This window comes from Leuresthes tenuis, unplaced genomic scaffold (assembly GCF_036924035.1).
Source record: "Leuresthes tenuis unplaced genomic scaffold, fLeuTen1.0.hap1 SCAF_3, whole genome shotgun sequence".
Classification (NCBI taxonomy): Eukaryota; Metazoa; Chordata; class Actinopteri; order Atheriniformes; family Atherinopsidae; genus Leuresthes; species Leuresthes tenuis.
Window position 1 is genome coordinate 38,017,787 of NW_027325357.1, and position 19,408 is coordinate 38,037,194.

The 19,408-nt window shown below is 41.1% G+C and overlaps 2 protein-coding genes across 6 annotated transcripts in view; both read left to right on the forward strand.

Moving 5' to 3' along the window:
- Positions 1-4,909, forward strand: part of cntn2 (contactin 2) — a 54,297-nt gene extending 49,388 nt beyond the window's left edge. For all 3 annotated transcript variants that reach the window (XM_072382977.1, XM_072382976.1, XM_072382978.1), the window contains 3 exons: positions 447-559; positions 1,330-1,498; positions 2,090-4,909. In XM_072382977.1, coding sequence (XP_072239078.1) covers positions 447-559; positions 1,330-1,498; positions 2,090-2,199 — 392 coding nt within the window. In that variant the 3' untranslated portion in view covers positions 2,200-4,909. The remainder of the gene's footprint in view (positions 1-446; positions 560-1,329; positions 1,499-2,089) is intronic.
- Positions 2,245-18,745, forward strand: chia.1 (chitinase, acidic.1). Of its 3 annotated transcripts, none has more exons than XM_072382981.1 (12): positions 2,245-2,265; positions 5,807-5,870; positions 7,056-7,085; positions 7,184-7,388; positions 12,854-12,910; positions 13,036-13,201; positions 14,051-14,175; positions 15,344-15,467; positions 17,391-17,573; positions 17,807-17,923; positions 18,045-18,171; positions 18,369-18,745. In XM_072382981.1, exons 2-12 carry the CDS (start codon positions 5,852-5,854, stop codon positions 18,575-18,577), a joined length of 1,362 nt encoding a protein of 453 aa, XP_072239082.1. In that variant the 5' UTR covers positions 2,245-2,265; positions 5,807-5,851; the 3' UTR covers positions 18,578-18,745. The 3 variants fall into 3 exon arrangements, with proteins under 3 accessions (XP_072239082.1, XP_072239081.1, XP_072239080.1); XM_072382980.1 differs by lacking the exon at positions 2,245-2,265 and adding an exon at positions 3,196-3,253; XM_072382979.1 differs by lacking the exon at positions 2,245-2,265 and having other exon boundaries at positions 5,012-5,870.
- The last annotated feature ends 663 nt before the right edge of the window (positions 18,746-19,408 follow it).

Consider the following 19,408-nt stretch of genomic DNA (forward strand, 5'->3'; position numbering starts at 1 on the left):
AGACAGCAATGAAGAAGAAGTGAGGACACAACTGAGTTTGACAGAGCGGGGGGAGTTGAAGTGTCAGCGGGGAGGCAGCTTTAGTTTTACATGACACAGCTGAGGATGCTTCTGGGTACTCTGTGATAATAGTGAGAAACAGTAAAAAGAAGAACACAGCTGAAGCTGTACAACTGAGAAGCAGTAGTCGGTTTTACACTGGAACATTAAAAGATCAAACTTTATTCATGATACATGTATTTTACAGATTATGTAGCTCATCAGTGTGTGAATGCTTCGTGTGTTTTCATGCTTGTCTTATGTTCTGTAGCAGCTTTATTTCAATGCTTTTCTTGTCATATCAGTCCCTTATTTCAAGTGAACAGCTCAATCCACATTGTTTCTGTTTAGAATATTTCTGTCTGTTATGTTTCCCTGTTGTTTTAATGTCTGTGTTTTCATTTCAGCGCCCAATCGTCCTCCAGGCAACGTCTCATGGAAGACTCAAGGCTCATTAGTAACAGTGAGGTGGGATCGTGTGACGGCCATGCACAATGAGTCAGCTGTACTGGGATACAAAGTGAGTACTATCAGACTAATGAAGCTAACATGCTCCATGCACACGTGTGACCTCACTTACCTCCTGTAGCTGCTGATGCTGCTGTGTCCTGACACCACAGCAGGGCTGACCTCCTGAGTTTGGATTCGTCTCTGCTTCAGGCAGCCATGCTGACCTGCTGCATCAAGCTTCACAGCACACAGTCCTCCACGTTCATCTCATGTATCGCTGTGGGCACGTTCTTAGCTCTGAATAACTGATCTTGTGACTTGTTTTTCTCTGTGGGCCAGGTCTTGTCACTTGCATTGAAGTGTATGTGTGTGTGTGTGTGTGTGTGTGTGTGTGTGTGTGTGTGTGTTCCACTCCTAGAGCATTTGCACTGTTTGCTGTGTGACCAAGGTAACCGGTTCATGTGCTCTGCCATCTGAATGATCTGCATTTGTAAAACTAGTAACCTGACTAACTACTTTTAGTAACCTGACTAACTACTTCCATGTACCCGTTGTGCTTGTGCTGAAATTGCTGGTTGATCTGTCAAGGTCACATGATTATGACTTATTATCTGTCCATGAGAGATAGGAGAATCGACACAGGCTCTAAAACAAGATCTAAGATAATGTTAATGGGACTCGTACCAGCCTCTGCATGAGGACAACATGGTTATAAAATATAACTGACTTCCAACAGTTATGTAAAGAGTAGATAAGCTCGTTATAGCTGTGAAAAGGTCTTTGTTGTTTTGATGTTGGACTTTGTTGTAAACTGCAGACCTGCTGTGATTTGTGTGTCAGGTTCTGTACAAACATGAAGAGCAGACAAACCTGAAGTTTCTGGACAAGACAAAGACATCTGTGACTCTGCCGCTACCTAAAGATAACGGCTATGTGGTGTTGGAGATTCGCTCGTGGGGCGAGGGCGGAGATGGGCCGGCTCATGAGATTATTGTGTCCCGGGACTCAGGTGAGAGGCCAAGAGTTTTCTCTGTGTGACTGAGAGCTTTGAAGTGAAGGGGAAGTAATAGCCACTGAGCTGAACATCCAGCCACAGTGAAAAAGAAGGTGAGACAGCCTCCCAGGACCAAAGCCTCCCAGGAGCAAAGCCTCCCAGGAGCAAAGCCTCCCAGGAGCAAAGCCTCTCAGGAGCAAAGCCTCCCAGGAGCAAAGCCTCCCAGGAGCAAAGCCTCCCAGGACCAAAGACTCCCAGGAGCAAAGCCTCCCAGGACCAAAACCTCCTCACTGTAAAAGCTGCATCCAACTCCACAGCAGTGCCAATAATTTAGCTCAGGGCTGTAGGAGCTGTATAGTTTATGGATAAATTATTTCTGACTGTCCATCAGATGAAAATACATGCCTAGGTGGTTGCACAGATTCAACTTCCCATGTGACTGTAGTGATTTGAAATGTCACCTAAAACATCTTTAATCCAAGCTCCATTTCTCTCAGCACCCGACCAGCTCTTAGCCTTAGCAATGGAACGTGTGATGGCAGTGTTTGTTTTCCATTCTACAACGTGTGAAGTTGAGTTGCTCCATCCTCTCTGTGTGCCTTCCAGGAACTGGTATGATGGTGCAGAAGGATGCCTCCGCCACCCTGTCCACACATCCTGCCCACCTCCTCTGTGGCGTGGCGCTCCTCATTCGTGTCCTGCTGTCAGACCTGTGATCTCAGTCGGTCTGTGGACTTGATGAAACGCAGGCTGACCTGTCTCATGCTGGGTTCTGGGTCAAGGTGGGGTGGGTTTTAGTGCAGGGATTGGGATGGGGGATTCACTTTTCTTTTTCTTTAATGATAACAGATTGGGTCTCTGAAATGAATGGGTTGAAGGGGTGTGTTGTGTTTGTGTACAGCGTTTAGCATAAGCCATGCCTTACGTGGACCAGATCTCACATTGTATCCTGCAGGTGGAAACTACTCATGGAATCAATGGTGTGTGTAACCAGTGTACAAATGAGGGTTGTGATCAGATGAGTCTCCAACAGCTGTGTGTGGTGTGAGTGCATCTACATGTATATACAAATGCATTTTTCACTCTCTGAACTGCAGTGCTTCATTTTATCGTGACCAAGTGAAGCCATGACCGTTTTCTGAGCGTCTCTTGTATGTGCCGCAGGTCTTGGAGCAACATATGCTGCCATACAGATGTCTTTTTTCCAGCTGCTAAACATGCCTTCCTGAGCAGCCTGAGTGTTTTGGAAAGAGGATTTGAGATTTCTTCCTTAGTTTTTGTGTAATAGCCAAAGTTGAAAGCAGCCGTTACAAACCAGCTCTGCCATCACTCTGACTCTGAGTGACAGGAGAGAGAGCTGATGAGTGTGTGCCATACACAAACCGTTTGAACCGTGACACTTTAATTTTAAAGGCCACTGAGTGTTAAGTGTTTTACCCAAAGCATAGCCACAGATGTTGAGTTTAGCAGATACAACAGCTTTGTTGCTCTGTTCAGCAGAAGACAGTGACATGTATTAAAGCCTTCCTTGTTGTTGGCTGCCCCTAAGCTCTGTATTATTCTGTCTGTTTAATACCAAGCGAATGTTTACTCTTTGACTTGCTCTGTCAGCAATGTAGAAATGCTTATTACCACTGATTTAAACTGATAAGCTGAATGGCAGCAAGAGATCAAAGAGCAGGTAACTGTGTCATACCCTGTTATCAGAATGGATCCGCTCTTATGTAACGTGTCTGTTCTGTTCAGTTTACACGGAGAACATGACCTCCGGTAAGTTGTAGTGTGTGCTTGTCTATCTTTTTACTATCTAAACTAAAAACTGAGCAGATGTTTTGTTGCATTGTCTCTCTCTAGTCAGGGGAAAATGAAACGCGTGGTTTTGGTTTTCTGTGTGCAAACAGTGCATCGCCGTGCCATTGCCCCGGCATAGAGCTGATTCTGGTCATTTCCAATAAGGAGTCAGACTGAGGCAGTTACCATGGTGGATGCTTTAGATCGGTCTGAACTGTTTTCATGTGATCATCATCTTTTCCTGCTTTGAGCATGAATACATGCATCATTGCTTGGTTGCCATGACATCATGTTGACTAAACAATCAGGCAGTGTCAATCCCCTTGTTGCAGCCTGTTGTGAATTCCAGCAGTCTAGGCTGCGGGCCTCAATAAAACACAGAACGGCAAATACAAGCAAAGCTTTGGTTCAGCTGGGTTTAGTGAAATACGATGGGTATGCTTTTAAAAATGCTTTTTGAAAATTAGTGGACCCTCAGGTGAACATCTGGTTAAAGGTACGAGTGTTTTGTTGAGATGTTCATCCTGTGCTCTTCTACGATCAAAGTGGGGATCAGTGATGGTGTCATATGTACTGTCTCTCCAGTCTCCATGCTTGACACTTTGGGCCATTCATTGGATGGCACATGTTCACAGTAGTAACTCATAGTAAGGGGTCATAATGACATAATGTTTGTACAAACCACCCATTGGGGACTTTTTTATGTGAGAACAGGCTGATTAGCAGCCTCTGAGACTTTTCCAGGACCAAATTCAGATAAAAAAAACACTGAAAATATCCATTAGATCCACCTTCACCTCCTGATATCTGCTCATATTCCATCAAAACTTTTAGAAAGACTTGAAATGAAGGTTTACGGCTTGTAAGAGAAAAGCCCAAATCTGAGTTATCATTTATTTTATTTTCTTTTAATAAATGGTCATTTATGGTATTTTCCTTCTTATTTTTTAGGTGGGCAAATGATGGACTATTTGACATATATTTTAAGAGGAAAATAAAAAGTTTTTGGTTGCTTTTTTTGTATTTTAGCAAGTTGGGGTATTTTCAGTAAAAGTTCAGTTTTTACTATGGTCTTGAAATCAAAATTCACTCTTGTCAAGTCATTCTGAGTTTTGCAGTTATTCTGCATGTAATTGTACCTACTACCATGATCTTACATGTTCTTTGATCAGGATCAAAGTGTCTCAGTGTGACCTGGACACCAACACACCTGAGCGTGGGCCACCCATTGGTCCATCAGTACCATCTTGCTTTTGTTTTAGTGTCTCTTCTTGGTCCAGGTTCTGAAACACCGCTAACAGCCTTCACAACCATATTTGTTCCAGGCCTGAATTTAAAGGACTGTCATTGATGTGTAACACATTAAACAGAAACACCTCCTGTTCTTAGTCTGTGCAGTGTTTTCTCAATGCCTTTGGTATTCACTGCAGAGCCATGAAACATTCACCGTGTCTGGGGTCAGTCGCTCACTGTCCCGCCTCAACGTTGATGTCTACTGATGGACTCATCGGTTTCATCTCTCATCGATTGTTCCAGATTATGTTGCCTTTGGGATTTCTGATATTAGGATTGAATGAAAGAAATAAGAAGCGTTCTACTTGTAAATACATTTCAAATAAACACATTTGAATTAGATTTTAGTTTAATGTGTATTTACTCAATTTATAATTATGTTCTCCTACAATCAGCAGCCCACAATGAAGCAAAAACATGCTTGAAAACCAGTTACAGACAGAGTTCAGAGTATGATTTCAAGTGACTGTAAAGCTTTGACCGCATCATTCCATGCTAACATGCTGGCACTGGTGAAAAATGAATGTGCAAAGTACGTTATATTTGAGCATACTGGAGTGTACCTGCAGTCAGACTAATTCTTACTAAACGTCAAGTGTGGTGTCCTGATCTGTGTCCTGACTCCAAGGTCAGCTTTGGCCAGATTCCTCAGGGGAAGCTGCCAGCTCAGTTCACCGGTACATTTAAGCTTTACTACTGTCTCAGCTTCATTATTATCTCATTCCTTTATAGAGGTACGGTCTGCATCGATTACACTTATCACTGCAGTCAATCTGATACTGTGACTGATTTCCTAGCAAATATGATTCATCAATGCTTTTGGCCAGTCATTCCTTAAAGTGAGGCTATCAAGCACGTCACACGGCCTGCCAGCACACTCAGCTCTTATCAGCTGCACTTTGCCACCTTCTATTAGTCATTAATGAGCATAATATAAATATGATCCAGGCATAGTGAGCTCTTGACTTTGCTTGTGCTCTTCTGGAAGAAAGGTAAAGAGATAATGTTTGGAGTACTGGCTGGATATTAGAATTAGGAATTACATTAGTGATTATACTACCTTACACTTTTTAATAATCACTTATTCAGCATACATAAGAGTAGTATCTTAAAATTGCATGTTCTTACATGCTTCGTGTTGGCAGAAAAAGTTTTTGGCTTTTTAAGCTGCGAAAGTAATATGTTTGCTTTGCTTCCTTGTGTTTGGTGAATAATGTCATGATTTCTGATCATTTGGAGGTTCCCATCTGCAGCTGGGAAGTGGTCGGAACTCCAAACAAGAAAATGGCAAAACTCCTAACAGGTGAGCAGGCTGGGCAAGACACTACGTAGTTTTTAGAGTTTATGAAAGGAGCCCCCGTGTCTTTAGGGAGCAAGTGTCAGTGATACTAATGCTATGAAACCGAGGAGGAGCAGTGACGAGCATGAAGTTGGAGGAGAGGGTTGGACTCCTGCAGAGTCTGAGCCGAGATGAACACTTCAGATGGGACTTCTGTGGTATTAGCTAGAGGGGGAGAAAGCTTTAAAAATGTGACAGAACAAAAGACGGCTTTAAAGAAAGGCCAATCGGAGTGATCGGAGTGTCTCGTAGCTGAGAAGACCCCCGCTGAACCAGAATTGTGAGTTTGACGGTTTGGGGAATGGGAGTGACCGAGTAGCAGTCATAAAGCATCACAGAAAAAATGTCCAAACACCAAAAAAAAGAGTACAGATGTGCGGGGAAATGTCTTCCTTATCAAAGTCACACATAAGCTCATTTAGATATCGCGCGCACATTCATCATTACATGATGACAGTTTGTGAGGAAGGCTCAGACTTTCTAAGTGCTGCATTTAACCCATATCCATGGTTTTAGTTGTTCTGTTGTATAAGTATTAAAAAACACCAGCTCATGGGCTGATCACAGATGTCCAGGACAGAAGAAGAGGGGAAGTATAGTGTCCTGCAGGAGGCTGAAACGCCTGTCAGTGTAGGGCAGGAGTGACTCTGTGCTCCCAACCCTGCCTGCTTTCTAATAAGTGCTTGTTTGTTTCTTGAAACTGCTAACAGTTGTATGCTTAAGGAGTTGGTTATAAATTAATCAAAAATAAGAAGTTTCATGGCGAGAAATGACAGGAAAGCATGGAACATGATATTCAAGCATATTTTCTGGCAAGTGAGATGTGGAACCATAAACATTTGAAGGTCCATCAAACTAGTTCCAACAGACACGAAACAGAGCAGATACTGAATCCATTTTTACAGTAAGAGGTGTCTCCTCAGTGGAAGGGCCTCTGAAGTCAGCATAAATGAGTTCTGATGATTCCAGCCAGACTCAGTGCTGGGGGCTCCAGTGAGGGTCAGATTTTGAGCAGAACATTTACATCTTGTTTCGTTGTTACTGTGAACGCCTGATGACTGTCCCCTCTGTTCTTTTCATGGACATGGAATTTCAGAATCACTTGTGTTCATGTTTTCTTCTTTCTCTGTTTGGTTGTTTGTTTTTCAGCTGTGAGCGTTCTGCTCATTCTGCACATGGGTACGTATCTCCTTTTAACATCAGACTCTTCTTCTCAACATGGTCAAATCTCTGAATGAATACAGAATGTTTGTGACTTTCTCTCCGTCTGTGCGCAGCTTCATCCAGCCGGCTTGTGTGCCACATGACCAACTGGGCCCAGTACAGACCCAGCATGGCCAAATTTACCCCAGACAACGTCGACCCCTTCCTGTGCACCCACGTCATCTACGCTCTGTCCACTATAAACAGCTTCAACCAAATCATCCCCATTGAGTGGAACGATGAGCAGCAGTATGGCAGCCTCAACAGCCTCAAGAATATGTGAGTTTACGTGGTGGCCAATGATCAGCTGCTCACGTCCAACACTCAACTTTTCCAATGGTTCTTACCTACATTAAGAAGGGAAAAATGCAAATACATTTCCAAGCATCTTCCACCTCAGAAACGAGACCTGAGTTGGATCCTCTAAGACCAGGCTTAACGCCCCACTGCACTAAGGCAGAGAGGATAGATGAAGGTACATTTTCAGTGATGGCATCATGCAAAATCTAATGAGCAACAATTCATCAAATTTAGTGGAAAGGTGCAGTATGTGCAAAACAGATGTAGCGTAATGCGATAAAAGATAAGGATTTACAAGAAGTTTTCACTATCTAAATAAACCACACGGTGGTGTGGTGATTAGCACCGTCACCTCACAGCAAGAGGGTTTCAGGTTCGATCCCTGCCTGGGGCCTTTCTGTGTGGAGTTTGCATGTTCTCCCCGTGTATGCGTGGGTTCTCTCCGGGTACTCCAGCTTCCTCCCACCATCCAAAAACATGCATGTCAGGTTAATTGGTGACTCCAAAATGTCCATTGGAGTGAGTGTGAGCGTGCATGGTTTGTTTGTCTCGTTTGTCTCTATGTGGCCCTGTGACAGACTGGCGACCTGTCCAGGGTGTACCCCGCCTTTCGCCCGATGACTGCTGGGATAGGCTCCAGCCCACCCGCTACCCGATTAACGGACTGTCGGTATAGAAAATGGATGGATAAATAAACCATATTTAACCTCACTTCAACCTAATTTCTACACCTGGGGGGGGGGCTCTGGTGGCCCAGGAGATGGAACGGGCTGGTATAGAGGAATTCACCGCAAAGAATGACAAAATTGTCCAAGTGTCGGAGTTGGTTTTGTTGCTGACCAATTCTGATGAGGTGAACTTAAAATCAGCAAATATTAACAAAAAGTTGACAAGCTTAAGCTGGCTCTTAAAAGCTAACTGTGATAAGGCATGCAGCAGCTGAGGTTAAAAACGTGTGACATAAACACACATGGAGACAAGATGACATGGATGAACGAAAGACAAAAAAAAAGTATCTTTCTACTACTTCAGCCTTCTTTCTTTGCTCGGATCTTTTTCTTCCTTCTCATCTGTCTATCCTGTCACCTTTCTGTCTGTCTTAGTCTTTCTATCTTCTTTCATCATCCTTTAATTTTTCTCTCTCTTCTCTCTCATTCTGACTACTGACTTTGGATTGCGGAGGCGGGGCATGACGTAGGCTTACGCTACACTTTCAGCAAATGGCATGCCTGAAACTGTTGTGATGTCTGCCTGGGCGTGTTTTGTAAGACGATCTAATTCTAGCCTTAAGAGATTTTGGATGGTTTGATAACACAGAGGAAATTCGATTTCTCCATTCCTCTTCTCATAAAGCATTTGTCTGGAGGATTCTGAAAACACCACAACTTGTTAAGATATGAAGGTTAAAGACTTATGATATAAAGACGTCAAATAACAACGTAACGTAACATAGATAACGATTATGAGTCTCAAAATTCAGATGGATAGCTGTAAAGTTATGACCTATGAACCTACGAACATCAATTAACAGTTGCATTACTTCATATAAATTTCCAGTTATTGACTTAATTTGGATTTAACTATCCTATACTACAGACCACTAGGGGCAATGTGGCTCCATAGGCAGATTAGTCATTTTCCAAAATTTCTTACTGTGTGAATGATTTCTTCATTATTCTTCCAAGTACGATCGTGAAAAAGGTCTTACAATGCGAACCTGAAAGAACCTGTACAAAGATATAAAACACATTTAATACAGTTTTGAGATTCGACTGAAAGTGAATCTGAGTAAAATAATACAGTTCCATGAGACCATCAGACCATGAGACGTGTGTCTCTCATCTGGCTGGGTCAGAGCAGATGTCACTTTTGGTTTACTTTTGTCCAGATAAGGTAGGGAGTGTTTTAGTCTGTTTTTTCCAGTAAGGAATCGAGTCTTCCAAAGTTTGTATTAAATTCCACACTTGAGTTCACTACACAGAGCAACATTGATCATGTGCCAGTCGAGGTGGTGGTCCTGATGAGAGAACGTGCACTGTCACTGTGCACTTTCACAGAAATACTCTCCATGAAATCAGCACAACCTCTTGAATATGGCTGTGACATACAGTGTGCTGAAATTTATTTTGCCACCACAAACAGTGTCTAAAGATAATAAGTTAATGACTTTGCTGAGGTAGACAAATGGCTTTTCTTTTCACAAATTTCATGAATCTAGATGCCCTCAGTCAACTCTGCAACATAAAAGCCCTCAAGGGTCCATTTTCTGAAGGTAGGAAGAAATAGTGATTGACAAATGACAAAAAAAAACTTATTCAGTTGTATAAGTTCCATTCCCCTTACTTTTGTTGTCTTTTCACTCACCTTTTGGTTAGGTTCAACTTAAAATAGGGCACTGAAATTTGGGTTAGTCAGAAAAGTATATGGCTAGGTTTCAGAAAAACTATGTGTTGGGCAGCCTGACAACCTTGCCATAAACAACCTTTCAAGAAGAACCGTTGGTGTTCAGGTGAAATAGCACAACATACCACCATGTCTTCAATGGAGCTGAAGCTTGTCACACACATCGCAGATTACTTAAGACGCACGTCAAAGAAAACAAAGCATGATATGAGGTTAAGCTCATGTCATTTATTTTTGGGACCAAAAAACTGTGAACTAATGGCAGCAGAACTCAACACGTGTACAATCGTGACAGCGCATCATTTAATCATGCTGATACAGAGATTCTTTATTAGAAATGAACGTGTTTCTCAGAATCTATAAAAAGGCCTTTAAAAAGCCTATATTTGTGTCAGGATGATTTATCCTGCATCTGCAGAAGCAATGTTCATTTCATATTTCTATGACAATGGATCAAATGAGTAAACATGAAATTCTGTTGTGGGTTATGTTCAGAAGCAACATTTTTTCAGTTGGGAACAACTGGGAACTGCATCAGAGTCAGTATGTGGTGGCAGCCATAAAAATAGCAGCATTAGAGTCCAGCCCTCCACCTGCAACTCAGCCAGAGAAGGACTTTTGGTTTGGAGAGACTGGTACCACACTGCCAAAATAGAAGCCAAGGGGCTGAACAGAACTATAGTCTAAGGTGACCAGACGTCCCCGATTTCCAGGGATGTCCCTGTTTTCGATGACCCGTCCCTGGACAAAGCTGTCTCCGAAAATGTCCCCGATTTTTACAGTGAATGGGGGAAGAGTGCGCAGACTCAAAGTAACACCAGTTATTACGGTAGCCATTTAACGCATCGCCAGAGAAGACGTAGTATGACACATAAACACAGCAGCGTCATCAACAAAGCTCTAGAGGTGGCAAAAAGGAAAGAAAAGGAGACCAGCGGCCGCAATAAATGGTATGTTGTGTATTCACTTATTTATTTTGTGTGAACTGGTAAGTTGTTTTTTTTGTATGTTGTTGGTTTTTTTTTTGGCAGATTTTTCAGAAATCTGGTCACCTTACTATAGTCTCTTGCTGAGAGAGGTTTACTATTAGGGCCAGGACTGTAACGCTTTAATTGAGATTAATTAATTACATAAAAATTAATGCGTTAAAAAATAACGTATTTTAATCGCACTTATTTTTGCACCATGGAACGTTTCTCACAGGTTTAGTTTCAGGCATACCGATTATATTCAGATTCAGGATTCAGGATATGACTTGCTATAGCCCCACCAAGAATTGTGTCAGCCCTGCCGTTAGCCCGACCACAAAACCAAGAGAAGTGCGAGTCCAACAGCGCCTCCACGTCAGGCAGCTGTCTGGCAACTGTCACTCACATGACGTACGTCACTCATGCTCGTTACAAAGCCCGGCGGATTGTACTAATTTGAAAATCTCAACCTGGTGAGTTTTAAGATAGTTTTTATTGTTTTTGGAAACTCTGCTGACTGTGTTATTGCCTGTTGCCTGATTCATGCTCTTCCTCGCTGCGGTCTTGTTGCCTAATTAGCATATTTAATTGGTCCGGGCTGTGTTTTGACTCTTGGCTGTTGTGTGGTAGATTATATATGGCTTCAGGACAACTTAACTATTAACTATACCGTCTCTCTCTCTCTCTCTCTCTCTCTCTCTCTCTCTCTCTCTCTCTCTCTCTCTCTCTCTCTCTCTGTCTCTGTGTGTGTGTTTCTAGCTGTGGGGGGTGTTGTTTTATTGAATATACATTCACATTGAAATTATGGCATTGATTTGAGCCCCACCGCTGTATGGGTTAGCCCCACCTTAGTTGAACCAGAAAAAAAATACTCTGGCAACAAACTACAGTGAACAATAGTTAAACATGAACGAAGAAGCTGCTGAGACCGCTTTGGTTGGCCCCGTGGATGGGAGATGTTGTTTTAAAAAACAGAGGGATGGGGTGGTCGGTAGGGTAGTAGTGGGCTGCGCAGGCGCCCCCTGTATAGAGGCTACAGTCCTCGCTGCAGTCGGCCCCGGTTCGAATCCCACATCTGACGGCCTTTTACTGCGTCATTCCCCCTCTCTCTGCTTTCTGTCTCTTTATCTGTCCTGTCCATGAAAAGGTATAAAAAATTCATTTAAAAAAACGGATGGATGGATGGAAGTGTCGATAAGAGCACGGTTGGTTAAGTACCACCTTGGGGAAATGACAACAATGTTTTGTTGCTTAAGCTTATGTATTCAGTCATTATTCAATGGTATACTAAATCATTGTGAAAAAAATGCTTCACACTGTTTTCAGGTCAAATATTTATATGCGATTAAATTAGATTAATTAATTACAAAGCCTCTAATTAATTAGATCCATTTTTTTCATCGAGTTCCGGCCCTATTTACTATACTTAGTTATTAGCATTGCAGTGAATATCAATGTTTGATGCATTTTGGTTGGAGAAAAAGACGTCACATCAAAGCATTTCTGATATACCACACGTGTTAAAGCCATGTTTTCTTTTTATCTTGTTATAAAACACGATCCTGACACAAAATATGTGCATTAGATATATTTGTTGTACAAGTTCAGCAGAATCAAGACACAAAATATTCAAAAAAAATTTTGAAGACAGATCTGTGTAAAATGTGGGCAATGTTGACAAAAATTCAATACAGCAGAATGTACCAAATTATTGGAATGATAAGCAAGAAGAATATGTAATATTTTCAGTGTAAAAAGATTACACGCAACACTTACCATGTAGCAAAAATCAAACAGTCTGACGTTATTTTGGGGTAATAGTTGTCAGAAACAGAAACACTACGGAAAGGAAAAGCCTGCATCAGAAAAGACACTCCTCTTGTTTTGTAGTACTTTTTCTTATTCATTGTTGGTCTACCTGGAAGGTAGAATTTAGATGTGAGAAACCAGCCAATGATAACTATACATCTCCAGCAAACTGGTGAATGTTAGAGTCAGAGGTTTGCCATTGCCCTGACCTTGACTGTAAATTTAGTGTGGTTTGATCATTGGACCCTGTCTCTCTGCTACTAGTAATCCTGCACTGAAGACTCTGCTGTCTGTTGGAGGCACTGTGAATGGAGTGAGCCCGTAAGTTCCAGTTTAACATCAGTTCTTGTTATTTTCTGCACACATTCAATGCTGAGCTCAGAAAAAAACGTCCTCAATCACTACTACAACAGATGCCACTCTTTTTATTTTCCCACTCTCATCAGATTTATTGCCATGGTTGCCAAACCTGAGAGTCGAGCTGCCTTCATCAGGTCTGCCATAAGTTACTTGCGTACCCATAACTTTGATGGCCTGAACCTGGCCTGGGAATACCCTGGACACAATGGCAGCCCACAGGAGGACAAAGAGAGGTTCACTCTGCTTGTCACGGTAAGCATGCTCCTTACTGGCATCTCAATCAGACAGTGAGGTTCATGGAAACCTGCCTAAAAGTGAAACTGTAACTTTTAGGCAACTATTCTGTTGCTAAAGTTTGTTTATGGGAAAATGAGGCAATCCAGGTGAAGATGATACATTCCTTGAAACTTTCAGTCCAGTGATGTCAGTGAGTTTACGACAGACCTTCAGAAAACTGCCAACACAACACAAGTTTACTGTTGAAAACCTCACAAAAAAATTCTGAATAATATTATTGGTTTTAAGATTAAAAACCAGATCTTTTTTTTACATTCTTACTTTTGTGTCTTGATGTGGGGGAGATGTTGGTGAGGATGTGTTAAAATTATTCAAACATCATATATCTTATATACTCTACATACTCTAAATACATATTGGGATTTTTTTAGATAGACTTATCAAGCCAATTAAAGTCGATTAGTCATGACATCATCATCAAACTAACATTAATCACCAAAGCAGTTTGTTGTTCCTGTAGTTTTCTGTCAGCCAAATCAGTCATTTTTCGTCTTTCTGTCTGGTATTTTTGCTCCTGAAGTGCATTTTAGCATTTTTGTTACCATTTAGTAAGTGAGTCCTCATCCCGCTGGAAGGACCGTGGTAAGCTAGCTTCATCCCACATAATGTGCATTCGACTTTGTTGTCCAGTTGAGTGAAATGCCGCCATGCATCACTTTTTTTCTTTGTTGCCGTTGCTGACATCTGCTTCAGTCTGTTGCTTCAGACTGTTGGGTGCAAACTTCAGCAGAAACAGCTCCGTAAGCATTAGTTCCGCGTCGATAAAAACAGAATCTGAGGAGCTCTTATTTGTTATTTGTACAGGAGCTGTCCAAGGCCTTTGAGGATGATGCTAAAGACAACAGGAAGACGCAACTGTTGCTGTCCTTCAATGCTGCTGCATTGCAGTCAACAATAAATAAAGCATACGAGGTCAACAAGATTGCACCGTAAGTTTAATTTCACTGGAGTCAGTGAGTAACATTATGCTAGTCTGTCTCCTTCCTTCCATTACTCACAGGCTTAATCACGTTCAGTTCAATTCAATTCCACTCCATTCAATAACACTTCATTAATCCACAAAAGGACATTATATTGCTACAGTTGATTACTATTAAGGATATTCTATTTTTATTGATAGATAAAATACGATGAAATTAGATCAAATAAACATCAACTGACAAAATCTTATGAAGTTGTATCAAAGAGAAGTATGATTTAAATCTTCATAGACAAGCTATGATGTCACACACATCACAACTCTCTCAGTAGAGAACATGGACAGAAACTCACAGCCAGCAGTTCAACATCTGGGCTGCAGAGACGCTCCTTCTCAGTGACATGTCCAGGATTCCATCATCTGTTGTTAACCAGCTCTGTAATCCTCCTCCTTTATTGTTAGCGCTCTGTCTGCAGTCTCTGTCTGCTCGGATAGTCTTAAAGCTGAGCAGAGAGCTGTTAGAGTTGTTCCTGCTGCCAGGTCCAGGATTCCATCATCTGTTGTTAACCAGCTCTGTAATCCTCCTCCTTTATTGTTAGCGCTCTGTCTGCAGTCTCTGTCTATCCAGATAGTCTTAAAGCTGAGCAGAGAGCTGTTACAGTTGTTCCTGCAGCCAGGTCCAGGATTCCACCATCTGTTGTTAACCAGCTCTGTAATCCTCCTCCTTTACTGTTAGTGCTCTGTCTGCAGTCTCTGTCTGCCCGGATAGTCTTAAAGCTGAGCAGAGAGCTGTTAGAGTTGTTCCTGCAGCCAGGTCCAGGATTCCACCATCTGTTGTTAACCAGCTCTGTAATCCTCCTCCTTTACTGTTAGTGCTCTGTCTGCAGTCTCTGTCTGCCCGTACAGTTTTAAAAAACATCTTTCCTGATCCCAGCATAAATGAGAAGAAAATGCATGGAAATTTGAAGCATAAACTACCAATTTATAAACAGTTGATTCCATTGTATCTGTTTATAATGATATCAGTCTGTCTGTGGAGGCATGGCATTTATGATACAAGACTTTTGCGCAGATCACATATTCGTATCCCTACTGCAAGGAGACATTCTGTACACCTCAGTGAAGAATTTGACCATTTCTGATTAACCAAAAATGTTATGTATTTTATGTCTTAACAGTCACTTTGATTTCATCAACATCATGACTTATGACTTTCATGGACACTGGGAGGAAGCTACTGGGCACAACAGCCCACTGTACCACAACTCAGTGGACTCTGGCTCACATCTCCATTACAACATAGTAAGAAGCAAAGTAACACTTTTTAACTGTACGTCACTCTTTTATGACTTAATTTGACTGTTTTCTGGATGTAGCTACGTTTCCAAATGTTTCTCCGTCAGATGACAGACTTCACTATTATCTTCAAATAGAAAGGTTTAATTAAAATAACCTAGGCAGCTCTAAAATGGTTGCCAGCCACTTAACGTAGCCATGTGTGCCTAATGGGCCCCCACATGTAGACCAGCATATATGGAAGCGAATTGTAACCCTAATTCAAATTAAAATGCATTTGCAGAAATGCTTTTTCATTTTAAGAATGTGGCTGCATTATTGGACTCATATATAAAATTAGCAACAGGTAAATTAATGTTCAGCGAAATCCGGCAGTAATCTCAATGTTACTGCAGCTTAATACGTGCAGAAAGCAGACATGTTGATGCTTCTGAAGAAAAACTGCTCAGTGAAAAGTATCCTCAGTATATTTCCCTCCAGGATATACACCACGCCATTAGTTCTTTATTACTGATAGATTTATTCAAATCCACTGTCGAACTAAACAAAACAAGAACACAATAAACACATCACAGAATGAAAAACTATATCTACACGTGACAAAATGTAATGATAATAATAACAAACGTACCTCGCTGGCTGCACAAACCCAAGAGGGGTGAAAACAGGCAAACACAATTTCTTCAGAAATTCTTCCAGGAATGGACAATGCAAAGGAAAAGAAACTTCTTGAATTAACTTAAATTTTCTTTCTTTACCTCCCAAGCGTAGCAAAACCCATGCGCATCAGCTTGGCTTCATGTTTGTTGCCATCAACAACAATTCAAGGATGCAACACAGTCCTTGAACAAGGTTCCTGCCTTGTACTTAACAAATCAGCACAAAAGAAATTCAATAACCAATACAAGCAAACAAACATATCAAATTATGTCAAGGTTAAATAAACAAAACATTGATTCCTTTTATGGCAATTAAATAACTACTGGCAGATACCCTGGTACATGGGTTATCGCCTCTCAGTGCATGTATACAATCATGATCAGTGCCATTACATCTCAAAACTTCTCCAGTTTCACTGCTATAAGCAATCGCTGATCACTCTATCATCCAAGTTGTGGTCCTTGGGGGGGATGCTTATTAAGCATTCTCACTATTATGAGGAAATAATACAATAATAATACAAATAATACTTTTCTACCTACATACAGCTCCAGCTTCTTTCACAAATACATTTCAGGCCTTCTGAAACTCCAGCAAATAATTTTCTGCTAAATTTTCAAATTTTTCTGCAGTGTTTCTCTTCTTTCTGAATTGATTCACTGTTTTTGCATTTTTCTTCTCTTTTCAGTACTTTACTGCCTTCATCCAGCTCCAGCTCCTTTAAAAAATAGCTTTCACAGCAGTACCTTCCAACTGCCAATCCTTGTTGCATTTTTCTTCTCTTTTCTGCGCCCAAAATGCTGCCAAACAAACGATTTGAAAGTGTCGGGGGCATCTTCAATGGTAATATCGATATTTTCCGACGTTATTCTGTCTGCTTGCTGCTTCTCCTCCTCTTCTTCTTTTCCTTCTCCTTCTTTAGGTTCTGCCAGGCTAGATGTAGCAAAGGCGCATTACTCCAGGTCACAAATAGAAGTTTGGATAACTCACAAATCTCGCGAGACAGATTTTTTATGCGACAAGAAATGTTGTTTAATCTCGCGAGAGCTCATGCCACGAGATCTCATCACACCCCTAATACATACTATAGGAATTTGTTTCATTATTTAAATTGGTTTGAGAGACTATATGATAGATATTATATATTATATTATATCTTTGTTATATGTATATGGAACATATATTATATAATATGTTAATATGAATAATAGCATATGAAGTGTTATGCTGAACTTTTTCCCCTTTGCCCGGCTTTGTCCTTTTCCCTAGAACTCTTCTGTATCTCACTGGCTATCTCTGGGAGCATCAGCTGAGAAATTGCTGCTGGGTTTCCCCACCTATGGAAGAACCTACCGTCTTAGCACTGCAGCTAGCGGCCTGGGAGCACCATCCAATGGCCCTGCAGATCCTGGACCCTACACTCGCACTGCAGGTTTCTGGGCTTACTATGAGGTAAAAGTTCATCATAAAAACTTTTCATTTACTTGTGTCTAAAGTCAGTGATTTACTACAGATTTAGTAAAATCATTATCAAGACTTAAGACCACAAGAATAGATGTTGGAAAGGTGTCGAAATAAAGGTAAATACTAACTCAGGGTGGATTTAAGATAGTTTACCATTGTTATAGCACACTCCCTGAGACCTGTGTTGTCTGATCCAACTCTGTGTGTTTCTCTATTACCAGATCTGTGACTTCACCAACAGTGCAACTGTTTCATGGATCTCTGAACAAGAGGTTCCATATGCCACCTATGGCAGTGCTTGGTTGGGCTATGATGACAAACGCAGCTATTCGTCCAAGGTAACCAGCAGCTCATATTCTGTCTGCCTATACATGTAAAGTTCTCTGCTCTTGGTTTATTCCACAGACTTGTAGCTGCTAACGTGTTAGTCATGTTGTTACTGATGTGGCTGTCCTGTAGGTACAATGGATGACTGCTAACCACTTGGGAGGTGCTCACGTGTGGACTCTGGACATGGATGACTTTAGCGGGTCCTTTTGCTCAGATGGAGCTTATCCTCTCATCAACCATCTCAGGATGTCAATGGGTAAATATTGCAGTTCTGTGACTGTGACGGCCTTCTTTCTTATTTAACTGACCCACTGATATAGATCACAAACACCTGAAAACAAATCAACTCATTCATATGATTTTAATAAAAATGGATGTTTTACTTTTGCCATTTGTTGTCATGAGTTAGAAGAGATGAGTTTAATCTCAGTTTATTCATGTTTGATTATCAAGGTTTCGCTCCAAAGCCTACTACCACTCCACGCCCCACCACCACCAGGGATCCCATTGCTGACTTCTGCCATGGCCGCCCTGATGGGCTCTATGAGAACCTAGCTGATAAGACCACCTACTTCCAGTGCTACCTGGGTGTTACCTATCTGCACCGTTGCCAGCCTGGTCTCATCTACTGGGATTCCTGCAAGTGCTGCAACTGGCCCTGAGCCAAAGAAACATGAACCACACGCAGCCAGACCATCAATATATATGGCAGTAAAGAATGTGTCATCTTGCACTGATTAAATTCATGTTTGTTGACACACAAGAGCAACAGAAAATAAACCAAGAAAAGAAAAAGGTTCTTTGTGACTGGCTCAATGCTTTCTGAACCTAAATAAACTAAATCTGTCTCATTACTTGTATGTTCAGCACTTGTTTAACATAGTGTAAAGTTTCTTCAGATTTTGAATATATTTTGAACGTTCAAATGCATTTCATACTCTAAAATCTACAAAATTTCCTAATTACTTCAGTTCTAGAAGACGTTTTCTTCCATCTTTCTATAACAGATATCCAGATATTCTATAACAGATAAATTCTCTTTCATCTTAATGCTCTATTTATTTGTTGCAGCTGAGCATTTAAAATTTGAATATTATGTATATGATACTGTGACTGCAATGTCTGAGTGACTGCTATGTCTGCTATTACTGACTGATATTATCAATATTTTTGCTATCATAACATGATGCATGCTTGAGGTATTTCATTAAGTTCTCCTCAATACAAGCAGCAGAGAACATAACAACTGAGCAGATGTTGATTTGGATATATTCAGCTAAATGAGCTGCAAACACTGATATAAACATTTAAAGAATGCGGTGAATGGCCAAAACATGTGATGCCATTTCAATATTACTCATATTATTTTTTCTTTACATTAAGCATGGTGTAACAATTTCCTAGTACAATTTGGTAGACTTCAATGTTTTTATTAGGATTACTTGGAATAGTTGTTAAAATCTACGTAACGTTTCTAATTACAGCCAATTAGC